The following is a 15,965-nucleotide window of genomic DNA, read 5'->3' as shown; positions in this document are numbered from 1 at the left end:
GACGGCACTCAAAGAACGACTGGACAACAACGCCCACGACAGCAAGGAACTCTTCAGCATCATCAAAGAGTTCTCCAACCCCAGCGCCGGAAACATCATCACTCACTCGCAAGACCTCTGCAACTCACTCGCCTCGTTCTTCCACCGCTAGATCGCTGACATACACAACAGCTTCGACGCACAGACCACGCACCCTACCACCGAACCAACGCCCGCCACCACCACCCTCTGCAACTGGACCCGATCAGCACCGAAGACACCACCCGCACGATGAACTCCATCCACTCAGGATCATCAACCGACCCATGCCCACACCACGTCTTCAACAAAGCTGACGCCATCATCGCACCCCATCTCCGAGACATCATCAACTCCTCCTTCCACACTGCCACCTTCCCGGAGAGCTGGAAGCATGCCAAGCTGACCGCCCTCTTGAAGAAACCAACGGCGGACCCCACCGACCTCAAGAACTACCGTCCCATCTCGCTCCTTCCTTTTCCGGCCACAGTCATCGAGAAGACCGTCAACAGACAGCTTGCCGCCTTCCTCGAGACGAACGGATCCCTCGACCCCTCGCAGTCCAGGTTCCGGGCCAACCACAGCACTGAGACCGCCCTAATCGCAGCCACCGACATCAGAACCCTGATCGACAACGGAGAAACAGCGGCCCTCATCCTCCTGGACCTCTCTGCGGCGTTCTACACGGTCTGCCACCGCACCCTAGTGAAGCGCCTCAGCAACATCGGAATCCGAGAGAAAGCACTGGAGTGGATCATCTTGTTCCTCGCCGGAAGAACCCAGAGAGTCCGCCTCCCTCTGTTCAGATCCGAGGCCACCGAAGTCAACTGCGGCGTACCACAAGGATCCTCACTCAGTCCAACCCTCTTCAACGTCTACATGAGCCCTCTCGCAGCCATCACATGCCAACACAACCTCAACATCATCTCCTACGCCGACACCCAGCTGATCATCTACTCAAAAACGACCTCACCAACGCCAGAGCCAACCTACACGAAGGGATGAAAGACGTCACCGACTGGATGAGGAACAGCCGCCTTAAACTGAACTCAGACAAGACAGAAGTCCTCATCCTGGGATCATCACCCTCCGCCTGGGACGACTCCTGGTGGCCCCCGGCCCTGGGCACCGCTCCCAAACCAACAGACCACGCACGCAACCTGGGCTTCATCCTGGACTCCTCCCTGTCGATGACCAGACAAGTCAACGCCGTCTCATCTTCATGCTTCAACACCCTGCGCATGCTCCGCAAGATCTTCAGATGGATCCCCACTGAAACCAGGAAGACCGTCACCCAGGCACTCGTCACCAGCCGACTGGACTACGGGAACACCCTCTACGCCGGAACCACAGCCAAACTTCAAAAAAGACTCCAACGCATCTAGAACGCCTCCGCACGACTCATCCTGGACATCCCCCGACACAGCCACATCACCGGACACCTGAGAGACCTGCACTGGCTCCCAGTCAGCAAGAGAATCACGTTCAGACTCCTCACCCACGCACACAAGGCTCTCCACGACCTGGGCCCCAAGTACCTCAACGACCGCCTGACCTTCTACACGCCCACCCGCCAGCTACGATCGACCAGCCAAGCCCTTGCCACCGTACCACGCATCCGCAGAGCCACCGCCGGAGGAAGATCCTTCTCCTACCTGGCAGCCAAGACTTGGAACTCCCTCCCCACCCACCTACGGCAAACCCAAGACCATCTCTCCTTCAGGAAGCAGCTCAAGACCTGGCTGTTCGAGCAGTAACTTACCCTCCTCCCCCAGCGCCTTGAGACCCTACCGGGTGAGTAGCGCGCTCTACAAATGCCGTGATTGATTGATTGATTGGTGGCCGTAAAGATGCGCGAACGGATATTCAAATGTTTGTCAATGGTGACACCTAGGGAGTTCACAGAGTCTATGATGAGGGGGACAGAGTCAAAGGAGATTAGGTGTTTTAACCAGAGGTCTTTCTTTGGAGTGTAGTTTGGTGGTGAGATGAGAATGAATTCAGTTTTTTTGGTGTTCAACATCAGATGGTTGTTGGTGAGCCAGCTTTGCATGTTTAGAAGCGTAGTATTAAGAGCAATTAAGTCATCTGGAGAGGTGATTTTAAGGTATAGCTGGGTGTCATCCGCATATAGGTGATATAGAATGTTCGCAGACTTCAGAGCATTCACCAGGGGCTCCATTAACAAATTGAAGAGAATGGGTGAGAGGGCAGTTCCCTGAGGCCCACAGAGAGTGACCATGGATGGTTGCGAGAGGGAGTTCTTCATCTTGAATCTTTGAGATCTGTTATTCAGGAAGGAGGAGAATCACTGTAGCACAATGCCCGAGAGGCCCATCCTTCTTTCCAATAGGGCTAGGAGCTTGTCGTACTTGACCGCATCGAAGGCGGAAGACAGATCGAGAAGTATCAAAAGGCATGATTCATTTCGATCAAGCATGACTAATAGATCATCTATAATATGCGTGAGTGCAGATTCTGTGCTGTGTCCACTTCGAAACCCGATTGGTGACGGTCTAAGAGGTTGAAGTTCTCAATGTGATTACATATTTCGAACACATTTCTCCAATAATTTAGCCAAGGTAGGGATATTGGTTATAGAACGGTAGTTGTTAGGATCAGATGGAGAAGCGTCTGCCTTCTTTAGTGTAGGAGTGACCTGTCCTATTTTAAGACAGTCCTGAATGACACCTTGAGTCAGGGAGGCGTTTACAATTTTAGACCATAATGGTAGTATAGAGGTTTTTAAAATCTTGAAACGGGCAGGTGGCAAGGGATCCGAGAAATGATTGGAAGGGTTGATTGCTTGGAGAGTGTTGTAGATAGTTTGTTGAGAGATTGGCGAGAAGGTGTGCCAGGGGGCATTGTTTTTTGCAACTTCCCCATGGTTGATAAATTAGAATGAACTTCAGAAAAACCGTCCAGTTTGGGGTCTAGTGCCATAGGTTGGTAGGGGTCAACTTTGATTGGATATCTAGCTCAATAGTTCTAGTCTTTTCATGGAAGAAATTGGCAAGCTCGTCACATGAAGGAGTGGCCAGGTCATTCAACTCACTGTAGTTAGTTGTATTGGAAGATTGTTGCTTGATAATTTCAAAGAGCTTTTTTGGTCGGTTGCTTGCTAGGTTCAGCTGAGTTCGGAAAAAGTCTGCCCTCGCCTTAAGAATCTTCCTATCGTACGAATTCCTTAATTTTCTAAGATGTTCCAGGTTGAGAGAGTTAGGAGCCGATTTCCAAAGACGTTCAGCAGTTCTTAGCCGTCTCGGTCTTCATTGAACCAAGGCTTGGAAATCTTAGTGGAGACATTTTTATCCTGTAGCAGCGCTGTGGAGTCCAGAGTTTCAAGTATCTTGTCGTTGTAGAAGGTTCTAAGCTCATGAACATCACTTATGTCCGTCATGAGGGTCAGAGCGGAGTTGCACTGGTTTGCTAAGGAGATGGGATTGATATTTTGTAGATTCCGTTTCCATTGCTTTAACTTTGATGGTTGTCCCCTTTTATGCATAACTTCAGTATTGATGGAGAAGAGGCTGCAGTAATGATCAGACCAATCGCAGGGTGTGATGGATTCCAGTAGAATGATGTTAGCTTTTGCAATGATGAGGTCCAAAGTCTCTCCCTTGATATGAGTTGGACTGTCACAGAATTGGGATAATTCCTGCTCTGATAGAAATTTTTTAAAACAGCCAAAATGATCATTTGCATTATTCCAATGAAGGTTGAAATCACCCAAGAAAATATGAGGAACTAGGGAGTTGGAATTGGGATGCCATGATCTCCATAATCTCATCAATACAAGTCAAATTATCACCTGGGGGTGGCAAAATATGTGTAACTTGCAAGTGATGCGCTTAGAATCTGAGATCTTGATGCAAAGATAATCGCACGAAGATAGTTCAGTGGAGTCCGCTTGTTTGACTGATAGTGAGTTACGATAAATGCAGGCTACCCCTCCACCAATTTTTCCAATCCTATCAAGTTGAATTAGATCATGGGAGGGAGGAACCAGTAGGTCGAGAATGGGAGATGAGGAGCTATTTAGCCAAGTTTCTGTGAGGACCAGAATGTCTAAGTTGTCATCTAAAATGAGATTGAAGATATCAGTAGCATGTTTGCTGGCAGATCTACAATTTAAAAGTCCACACTTCAGCTTGTTGAACGAGGGGATTGGAACAGTCAGCCCTAAATTGATATTTGTGAGGTTATCTCTGTTAACAGCTCTGTTCTTAAGTGTAGGTTCTCAGATGGGGTTGGATACAATGGATTGAAACAAACAAATGCCTATTGCACACACCCAACAAGAGAAAGAGTACAGATTCTGTGCCTTAAGAGACACTTAAAGAGATCAAAATGCAGCTGTCAGAGAGAACACCAATGTCTTTATGTTTCAATCTTCATTTAATATTCATGATAGCCAGCCGACACGTGTTTCGCCGCGTGGGAATGTAATGATTCCGCGACTCATCAGGGCTGAAGGGTTGAGGTGGCGCACTCCAGGTCGCTAGGCCGGTGATAATTCCCCCCCCCCCTCCCTCTGCGGTGCGAACCCAACATTCTGGCCTTTCGCAGACTCTTGAAGACACACCTTTTCCGCAAGTTCTCTTAAATTGCTCTGCGAATCTGAAGCAATCCACAAGCGCTACGAGGCCTTAGGGTAGAATGTGCTGTATAAATATAATTTCATTCATTCATTCATTCAAATGACTCCTGGGTTTGCGTACTGGCCCCCACTCTTTTCAGACTGTATGTCAATGGTCTGATAGATAAACTTAAACACGTTAGGGATAACGATGCTCCGCGCCTGGCCACTGGTAGGGTGCCCGCTCTGATGTTTGCAGACGACACTTTGTTGTTGTTGCGGACATCATCGGGCATCCAGCGGGTCCTGCACTGGTTTGTCTCCTTTTGTTCCTCGCGGGGATTGGAGGTCAACTTGGAGAAAACCAAGTTTATGATTTTCAATCCCCCGAGGCACACCCGCCCTAATCCCACACTGAATGGAACTCCACTAGAGCGAGTCAAGACTTTTATATACCTGGGGGTCACGTTGTCTGAGCACTTTGCATGGGACCACCAAGTTTCTAAATCTTCCCTGAGACTTGCACAGATTATGGGAGGCATGGGCAGATTTCACAGAGCCTCAACTTTTAAACCAGTTACTCCTGCTCTTGAGATATATAAAACACATGTCAGGTCTGCAGCTTTGTACGCTGCAGAACTTTGGGGACACACGAACGTATGCAACTTACTGAAGGTTGAACAGGCCTTCATGCGACAACTGGTTGCCCTTCCCCAAAGCACGCCCCTCGTACCTCTACACTTGGATCTGGGCTTGGAACCCATTAACGAATTGGTAGCTGCACGACCTCTGCTCTACTGGAGAAGGCTCTGGTCTGTGCCGGAGCTCGCATCCTTTAGAGCAGAGTTCATTACAATTTGGGGGCAGCTAAAGAATAACAACATACCCTGGTTGGCACATGTAAAGGCTCTCCTCTACCTAATTTGTCTACCCCAACTATGGGACACACCAGAGGACAGCTGCACGAGGATGCAAAGGTCTGTACTAGTGGTGGCTGTAAGGTCACAACCTCAAAATGCTATACTGCTCGACTTCCTTGGGTAGGCTGTCTACTGAGTTCCTACTGATGAAAGCCGAATTCAGGACAGAGGTGTTCCTGGACCTAGTGCAGCCTCCACTTGCAAGAAAACTATACATCCAATTGAGGCACGGCTCTATACAGATTGGGGCATTGACATCCAGATGGGCAAAATCGATGGAGGCCAACTGCCCTGCTTGTAATTACTGTAGGGAAGACATTGTACATATCTTCTTTTTCTGTCCGGCATATAGCGAAATTCGGAAATGCTGGATTATTCCATTGTGTAAAAACCTGGGTTTCAGACAATGTGTACAAGCTTGCAGAGTTTTAACCTACGATACCGCCCCTCCCATTGTTTTTGCTGTCTCCCGATTCTTACTTGGCATGTGGCGGAGAAGAACTGTTTTTATTAATAAGAAATAATGGTCTATTGCTTCTCATTTTTTCTTATCTTTGATAACTAACGTTTAATAACTTTTTACATTTCTCTTTACTTATGGTTTTATTTTTGTGCCTGTACATATTTTATTGCACTTTTATGGTCATTGACCGAAATAAAGTTATCAAATGAATGACTCCTGAAGATAGATGGTTTGCTTAACCCTGAAGATTATCATAAATGATGTTGAACCACGAATCACCATTGACTTCTATGGATAAAGTTGGTATTGGAATTTTAAAGCAAATGGGCACTTGGAAATGGACTTGGAGCAAACCCCTTTGGAACTAGGCAGTTCTAGACTCAATACCCATGGGAGACCCCGAGTACTCTGGTTACCTCATCCAGGGAAGCCGGGTGCATAGGTGTCTTTTAATGTTGGGTTTCGTCGTCGTTTTCTATGGCGAGCTGCGTAATAGTGCTGCAGGCGACCAAGTGGAAAGTGTCCGGATGGATCTAAGGGTGGATTGGAGATCTGAAGAACCTGAAAACAGAGGGGACAGAGTCTGGGTCACTAGCCAGTGACCAGGAAGGCAATGAGCAGATGCCCACAGATGTCAGGTGATTTCAGGTGCAGAAGGTGAAGCTCGACTCTTCAGCCATGAGGACCAGGAGGCGTCGATGAATAGCAGGAGCTGGATTCGAGCTGTCCTACGAAGGATGTGGAGTGCTGCTGCGTCGGTAGCCGGATTGGATCCAACAAGCCTTGGCAACAGCAACCTACAAAGATTGGCTTTGGTGCAGACGAGCAAGGTCTGAGAGACTCACCCTTTGGAGGGGAGTCAGAGCATGTCTGAAGCAACCAAGAAACTCAAGAGTTCCAGGGACCAGGGATCGCGAAGGAGCCTCGAGCGGAAATGCAAGAAGCAGGTCCACAGGACACTCGTGGAGTGTAGGCCCACAATCTTCGATGCAAAGGATGCTCGGGCTTGGACTACAAGTAGCCCAATGCACAACTTTGGGAAAGCTGATGCACTTGCAAATGTGCAGGAGTTACGGTTCCACGTCACTCGTGAGGGCTGCGGGTCTCAGCTTTGCTGTGATCTCGTGTCGGCCTCTGAGAAGTCTGGAAGTCTGTGTATGTGTCCTGAGTCGCAAATCCGTCAGGAGCCTTGTAAATTTAGACCGGCATGATGCTTCTTTGGTGCTTGTTTGAACAGGGGAGGCACTCCTTGACCCCAAGGGAGATTCTTCCGTCTTCTAGTCGAAATAGAATGTCGAAGTTCCAGGATATATGTTGCAGAGTTTCATCCAGGTATAATCTAAAGTCTTAAGGACTGGGTTCCTATACTTCTACTAAGTTTAGGGATGGACTTGCTCTAGGGTCCCACCTATGGGAGGACCCAGGGAGAGGGTGGTTACACCCCTTTCCATTTGTCCAGTTTCACACCAGAGCAGGGGCTGAGTGCCCCTGCAACTGGTTTGAACTGGGGTATGCACAGGGACACCAAGTGTGCCCCCAGCACTGTCTGAAAAGCATTCTATGAATGCATCCACCCAGCCCCAATACACTAAAGCCTGTCTGGGAGGTGGTTACACCTCCCTGTGACAGGAAACCTATTATCCAGGCCTCCCCTGTCGGAGTTTCGTCCAGCAGCAGGAGGTCAGACTCGTGTGGCTGCAGCATCCATTTTGTGATGCTGGGGCTCTTTTTAACCATTACCGGTTAGGTAAGTGTGTACATGTCCTCTCTCTCTAGAAGGGTGGAATTCTACCCCCGCCGCCAGGACTGGCGGTGGGGGTAGGATACCAAAGTGTTTGACACCAAACACGACATGTTTCCATGCAGCCATTCCAAAGTTAGCATTTACCACGAGGTTATAATGCACTTAAGAGTATATGGTCTCGCTGCATCACAGAACCGCATCAGAATAGATTTCAAAAATGCAGAGGGATCCTGCTCATGCATGGGCACCCTCTCACACAAAACCAAGCACTCTGCCTTCAGGATTGATAAGGCCTGCCATAGGAGTGACTTATAGGTTTACATGTCTTGGTGACTTAAAGGTTGATATAGGTAACCTATATCTTAGTAAGGGGTGCATGCACCACCTTACCCACTTTTTTACTCTATGCTTTATGGTGGTGCCATTTTGGAAGGCTTCCCAGGGGTGGCATAATACATGCTTCAGCCCCTGGTAAGCCTCTGGGGTACCTATGCCCTGGGTACCTAAGGTACCATATACTAGAGACTCACAAGGATAACCCAGTAACCAATCTGGAGTGTACCTAAAGTAGATGCAATCAATTTAGAGAGGAAGCAGCTAGGATGGGGTCCTGAATAGCCGGGCTCTAGCCAGACTAAAGTCGAAAAACAGTGAAACACCAGCAAAAAGTGTGGGTAACCATAGTAGGCAGATCCTACTCTCCTACAAAGATGATTTTATTTTTTTAAAAGAGGCCTTGGCACCGAAGCCTCTCATTAAATGGCAAATCATACGCCCCCAAAGCTCCAATGGGTTACAAATTTAAAATACCACAGAAAACTAATCCTACACAGAGTGAAACTCTATCCACTTAAGCAGGAGACAAATAGCACATAAGCTGAGCAAACTCCTCCTGATCCACGAGTGCACGCATACACACATTTCGAATGCTCACAACAGCATACAAACATTACCTCACGTAGAGTACAGTATATGCCATCATTGTATCACTCTTGAGCCTAAACTCTTCTCCAGAGTGAATCAAACTGAACTCTGAACAGGGCACAGACAAACAATACATCATAAATAAAACACCCAAACAATTGTAATTGACAGAGGCCAGTACTTCTGCAGCTAGCAAAATAACCAAGAAAACAGCCTTTTCACCAAATAAATGAACACCATATCTTTGGTACTCTCCTGCATAGGGTCTGAAAACCCAAACGGATGCAACCGTGCATGCCTGCGCAGAGCATCCGACTGGGCCATAGCTCTAATTACAGAATCAGATGTGTCCTTGCTACACTTGATAGATAATCTTGCCGCCCCCCCAGCCATCTTACACCACCTGCAAGAAATCCTTTCTGGTTTCCTCCGACAGAAAAGGTAGCCTCTGTGCCACAGAGTTCCATAAAGCATGAGAAAACCTCCCCATATAACACATGTGGTCATAAATTTTACACCATGACAAATTAAAATATTCCATCCAATCATACAATTGAGTCAGTAAGATTGAATGCAAATGAGTGACAGTGATAATATAAGAGTTCGTGTAAGAATGAGAGTGCGAATGAGAAGGAATGCATGCAAGACTGTGCAATTTTACAAGCAAACTTTAACTTACATACTGAAGTTCATTCTTGGTTTATCGAGGCGCCCATGGCAAGATTCTGGTGCATCACACCGGAGATAATTTTCAGCACGAGGCATTTGTGACAACATTCTGGAGTTAATTCTTGGTATAATGGGAACCCATGAGAAAATACTGGCCCCTCTTATTTATTTTTAATTGCCCCCGGAACCTGGCCCACCTGGGGGCCTAATGTAAACTAAGCATGGAAGCAGGCACTTCATTTGTTTTTATTTGCAGCCGGAATCACAGATACACTGCGAGCCCCGCCAATCTTGTTTTTAAATGCTTTTATAAAAGAGATAATTCTTGGCATATTGGCCAATGTAGAAAACTGATGCAGCTGGCATATTTGAGGCAACTCTTGCCACCGAGGCCAACTGTGGCAAAATGAAGCACACAATTCTTGTCATAACCGAGAATAACCGTGGTATATGGGAGAGGGTAACTATGACAAAACGCTGGCCCAGACATACTAGATGTATTTTTTGACTTAAGGGTCAACCATGGCATATGGATATCGTTAGCTGCAAAATTCTGGTACTTGTTTGTAATTATTTGCTTATGTGACACACATAGGATATGGGGGCATCTATGACAAAACACTGAAATCGGCATGAATTGAACAAGCATTTACAATGCAATGGTCTCGGCATTATTAAAAGGTAGAGCTATTGGCATTGCTCATGATTTTTTATTTTTTTTTTAAATCATAAATAAATGTCATTGTCATTTACATTGCCACTAACTTAATCGTTAAATAAATGGGATTGTCATTTACAATGCCAATAGCTTAATAGCTCGCAAATGCATGACCTATTGCATTTACAGCCACACATACAGAGCCACAGACACACACACATAGCCACACACATTTGGGTGATTAGCCGCGCTTTTTGAACCTTGATTGATTGAATAATGATTGTTTATATTTCAGTAAACAAACTTTTCTGTCTAACCTGAAGAAAAGAACAAAAAGACAAACTAATCCCTTTTATGAGAAATAAAGCTTTCGAATCTTAATCAAACCACTCATCATTGACCAAACATTAAATGTTGTCAGTTAGCAATGTATTCAGATTGTGCTCCATTCTAACACAGTGGCAAAGATTTGTCGACCAAAGAAAGAAATATTCGGAGAACTTGTAGTTCCACTTAGTAAATCTTTAAGTGGAGCTGGTTATAAAATGTTCAAGAGATTTGCATGCTCGCATAACTGTAACTCGCTGTAACTCAGGTACCCTGCTACTGTTGTAAAGCGCTCTGAAGCCTTCGGATCATGTCCACGCTATATAAAAATTGCAAAATTACAAATAAATACCCGGTAGAGCACCCTGCTTATTCCAACTTGGGCCACATAAACCTGTGGCACTTGACACAAACCGTTACTCGAATGCTGCTCCCTTCCCTACCTGGAACAATCTCCATTAACCCTTGCTGCACCTGAAAGTCCACATTCTGTGATCACCGCTTCCCCACACCTGGCACACTTTTGTTTACTATCTCACCGCCACATTCATGTAGTACTGGCCTCCGACCCTCGCTCATGCTAATGTACCTGGCAGCGCCTCTGTTTTAAGCTGTCTTCCTCGCCTGTGGCATTGAAGAACAAACGTTTCTGCAGATCTAAAAGCCTGGCCAACTGTACCTGAAGAATTCCCCTACTGCATGGGACCGCTAAATATTAGCACTGATATCTCCCAGGACATTAGACCCCCACATTACCTGATAAAACCCCTCCCCATATTGTTGTGACCATCTCCTCCCGCAACTGTAGCCATGACTTGGCCCTTCCCTACTGTACCTTATGTCCTACTTTTCTTTTTCAACCCGACATTTTCCTACCTGAAAGACCCCCCATGGCCGCCGTCCAGGGCTGTCCAAAAGCCACGTTTCATGCCAGGAAGGCAGAAACTCCGATTAGTGTCCCCATCGACGCATAGGCAATGCGCACCCAGAGGCGCCGGCTGAGCACCATAGGGAAGAACAGAGGAAACAGGCAGACCTTCCGAAGCACTTGCTGGCGCTGACAGCTAGGGCACACAAGGGGGCGGGGTAGTCTGGGACACCGAAGAGGACAGACATGAACAGCGGGAGGGGGGCGGGAACCGCGGGAGGGGGATTTTTTGGGTAGTTAACACTTTTCTACACATTCTTAATAGGAGCAATATTTAATTAAATTATGACTTTTGTTCTCTCAAAAATCCGGGCGACATGGGTTTTTCGAGAGGAGTTCAAGCTTAACGGAATGGCCGACCACATTTTTATTTCCATGATTGAGACAATAACACCATTACAAATGGGGCGGAGCTGGAAAATGGACGCAATTCCCGGAACAGAACGGCCACGGCTTGTGCAAGGCTGGTGCAAGAGCTTGTATAGGGCGTGGTCTACGATTGTAAACAGTATTGCGCAGACACTGTAAACATTGACGGTTCAAACCTCCTGCACGTTTACTCTATCCATTTAATTAATTTATGTATCCTACTAGCGGACAGACACGAACAGTGGGAGGGGGCGGGAACAGCGGGAGGGAGGACAGCGGGAGCAACAACAGAATGGCTAAGGCTTGTGCAAGGCTGGTGCAAGAGCTTGTATAGGGCCTGTTCTACAAATGTAAACAGTATTGCGCAGACACTGTAAACATTGACGGTTCAAACCTCCCGCAAGTTTACAATATCCATTTAATTAATTTATGTATCCTACTAGCGGGCAGACACGAACAGCGGGTGGGGGCGGGAACAGCGGGTGGGGGCGGGAACAGCGGGAGGGAGGACAGCGGGAGCCACAACAGAACGGCCACGGCTTATGCAAGGCTGGTGCAAGAGCTTGTAAAGGGCGTGTTCTACGAATGTAAACAGTATTGCACAGACACTGTAAACATTGACGGTTCAAACCTCCCGCAAGTTTACTCTATCCATTTAATTAATTTATGTATCCTACTAGCGGACAGACACGAACAGCGGGAGGGGGCGGCATGGAGGACAGCGGGAGCCACGAACAGCGGGAGGGGGGACAGCGGGAGCCACGAACAGCGAGACCATCCTCATAGGAAGAGAAACCAAATAATGGCAGACGGAAGGTTCCAAATTTTTCGGATTGGGGGCGTGTTCGGTGTTCTAAGAATGGGCGTGGCCTAAAAGTGGAAAGAAGAACACCGAACACACCTCCAAATCCGAAAAGGACGGAGCCTATTCGGAGGGATAGCTCTCTCTTCCAATGGCTGGCCTCCGTTTAGGAAGCCAGCCAATGGGAGAGAGGCAAAAACAGAGGCGGGACTAATCGTACTACTAAGAGTCATTAAATATCGGTACCTCGACCTAAAAAGGACATTGGGGGAGAATCAGGCCTCAAGCGCCGTGAAAAGATTTGAATATGTCTCATTTGTTTCAATCATTCACTATTCAGGGCAAATCAGCATTACATTCTAAAACTTTCAAAGATCATATCAGTACCGTAAAATAGGTGGCATCTAGAATAGACATGTGTCTAATTAGTATTCTTATATTAATTCTGAAGGTAATGTGTGTTATGCACTTATAACCTTAGGATCATATGGTGTGTAGTGTGACTTCCACTATCCTTAGCATTTTAAGGTATATGATCTTTTTCACATTGCTGTGTGTGCCAAAAGTTCACGTGGAAATAATCACCACCAGCCGGATTTAAAATTGCATTTGCAAGCACTAACATATAGGATTCAAAATAAAATGGCATACGTGTTTTGGGTGATGGAGTAAAGGGAAAGAAATATCAAAGGCTTAGCAATCAAAGCTCAGAGCAGTAATTTCCGTTTTGCCAAGCAAAGTTGAATTGCAGAAAAATATGCAACCTTTTGAAACAGATATTTTATTTTCAAACAATCATAAATTAAGATAACCTTTGTAACTGAAAACACAACAATAACTGTGCAAATACTTTTCAACGAAAAATCGTAATACTACCTTAATGGCTTTAATAGCAGCTTTAGTGATTTGAATCATCTTTGCTCGAGATATAGGAGGCTTCATATCCATAAGTGAAAAAAGCTAAAGAAAAAAAGTTGTACATTGGTCAGTGCTGTAGATAGTAAAAAACACCATAATTGATCAGATTAGTGTTTATTTTCTTGTTACCACTAGCAAAACCTTTAATTGCAAAACACTACTATATGAATTACTTGAGTAATACTAAAATATTAGTAAATAGGTTCATGGCACAGTTACACTAAGAGCCACAACGCAACAGGGAAATACAATTTACTGCAAAAATGTGTTAATGCTGTATTCCTTCGCAAGATCTACTCCCAGTAATCTCGAGCTGGGGGAAACAACTAGAAAATGCACTATATGTATTATTTGGACTATTACCAGCAGCTTAATTTAGTAGTCATTTAAAAAGACTACCCTCAACAGAAAGTGGCATGTGAAACTTTTTGGGGATCTGTCACCCATTGAACAATATTAAATTCCTGTCATATCCAGGCAGCAACCAGCAGCTCAGTTTCAGAAAGGTCTTCAGCTGCTACTTTGTTATCTGTGCTTTTACATCATCATTAATATCAGGTGTACCAGCTTAACTGTCTAACATGGAGCACTCCACTACTCACACAATTCAACAATGAAAGTTAAGGGAAACTTCAGATTTAAAATTCACCCAACGTACTGTACTGGCTACAACATTAAAACTATTTTATATATAAAACCAAAATATACTTTTACCTGTTCAAACATTATGGAAATATCACAGTTCTGAAAAGTAGGGCGACTCGCTTTTAAAGAGCTGGCCCAAACTATATTGATGGATTTGAAGACACTTTCAGTACTTCCAAAATTACATACCACTGAGTGGTTATATTGAGCAAAGAGTCCAGAGATGCCCCCTGAAGTGTACAGGGCTCAATGTAAACCCAAAGTGCTCTACTTGTGGTAGTGGGAGCGATCAGCCTTAGGCCTAACACAGAGGAGAGTAAGACATCTATAATATTTATTTATTTAGAGGTTTTCTATAGTGCTGGCTGGACCCAGGAGTATCAGAGCGCTTTACATTTTTTTTTAAGACATGAAGGTCAAAAAGACAGGGAACATACATAGCATCAATATATGAAAATAACATAAGTAAAAATATAAGGCACAAATTTGAAAAGAGAGCCGGAAATCAGTCAGGATGGGGAGGATGGTGGTCAGTAAGGTTGGAGAGGGAGGGGTAGAAATGGGGGGGGGGGGGTAGGAGGGTTATTAGGGTTGGGGGTGGACAAGGGAAGGGGGTGTGCAAGGAACGTGAAGGTGGTAAATAGGGAGGGGGAAGTGACGGGAGGAAGGGCAAGTAAGGCTGATAAAGAGAGGGCGGATGTATCAAGGTTCGGACAGATGTGGCCAGTGGACGAGAACAGATAGGGATTAGGGTCCCCAGTATTTGAGGAGATGTAGTTTGAGATCTTTTTTGAAGCTAGAGTAGGAAGGGTTGCAGCGAAGGTCAGTTGGAAGGGCATTCCAAGAGCAAGGAGTGTTGCCGGAAAAGGATCGTGACTGGGTGGTTTCTTTTTTAGAAAAGGGGGGGGATGATAAGGAAGGTGTTAGTACTTCTCAGGGAACGGGAGCAACCGGCTTTAGTGAGTTTGTTAGTGAGGTAGGTCGGTCTGTTTTGATGGAGAATTTTGTGTGTGATGCAGGCTGTTTTGTAAGTGGACCTACCTTCTATAGGGAGCCATTTAAGGGTTTTAAGGGCAGGGGAGATGTGGTCGAATCGCTTGCAGTCTGTGGTAAGTCTAGCTGCAAGGTGAAGCACAGATTTAAGAGGTGCTAGGTGGATCTTGGGGAATTCCGGTGAGAATGGCATTTCCATAGTCGATGCGAGAAAGAACAAGGGATTGAACTGCTAGTTTGAAATCATCGATAGGGATGAAGGGCTTGATTTTATTAAGGTGGCGGAGAGTGAAGAGGGCTCCTTTAGCGGAATTGTTGATGTGTACCTTGAGTGTAAGGAGGTTGTCAAGGGAGATCCCTAGTGATTTGACAGAGGAGGACAAAGATAAGGAGCAGTTGAGGGCATTAAGGTCAGAGATCCAATTCTGAATGGGGAGCTGGTTATTTTTAGGGGAAAAAAGAATAATCTCAGTTTTTTTAGGGTTGAGTTTGAGTTGGTTAATGTTGAACCAGGCTTGAATCTTGATGAGTGTTGTTGAGGTGAAGGATGTCAGCATGAGTTTTAATTTTATAATAGAGTTGTGTGTCATCGGCGTAGAGATGGTAGTTGATCCCGGCTTGTTTAAGAATGAGTGTGAGGGGTTCCATGAAAAGGTTAAAGAGAGAGGGAGAGAGGACGGATCCTTGCGGAACTCCTAAGGAGAGGGAGGTAGGGTTAGATAGGCAATTTTTGATTTTGATTTGTTGAGAACTGTGTTGTAGGTATGAGACGAACCATTTATGTGGTGTGCCATTCAGTCCGAATCGATCTCTAAGAACATTTAGTAGAGCAGAGTGGTTAACAGTATCAAACGCTGCAGAGAGATCAGGGGGGGATCAGAAGGCTAGATTCGCCATGGTCAAGTGAGTGGTGAAGGTCGTCAACAATGTTTAGCATGGCGGTTTTAGTGCTGCATCCTTTCCTAAAGCCAGATTGTAAGGGGTCTACACAGAAACCAATAACCAATA

General features: G+C 45.9%; 1 protein-coding gene across 1 annotated transcript in view; it reads right to left on the bottom strand.

Moving 5' to 3' along the window:
• SCAF4 (SR-related CTD associated factor 4) overlaps positions 1-15,965 on the bottom strand; it is a 915,362-nt gene that overhangs the window by 834,373 nt on the left and 65,024 nt on the right. The window contains exon 2 of the mRNA XM_086934003.1: positions 13,278-13,361. Coding sequence (XP_086790129.1) covers positions 13,278-13,361 — 84 coding nt within the window. The remainder of the gene's footprint in view (positions 1-13,277; positions 13,362-15,965) is intronic.

The sequence above is a fragment of the Lissotriton vulgaris genome, chromosome 8, assembly GCF_964263255.1.
Source record: "Lissotriton vulgaris chromosome 8, aLisVul1.2, whole genome shotgun sequence".
Taxonomy (NCBI): domain Eukaryota; kingdom Metazoa; phylum Chordata; class Amphibia; order Caudata; family Salamandridae; genus Lissotriton; species Lissotriton vulgaris.
The sequence above is the reverse complement of the archived record's forward strand: the minus strand, read 5'-3'. Positions and strand labels throughout refer to the sequence as shown.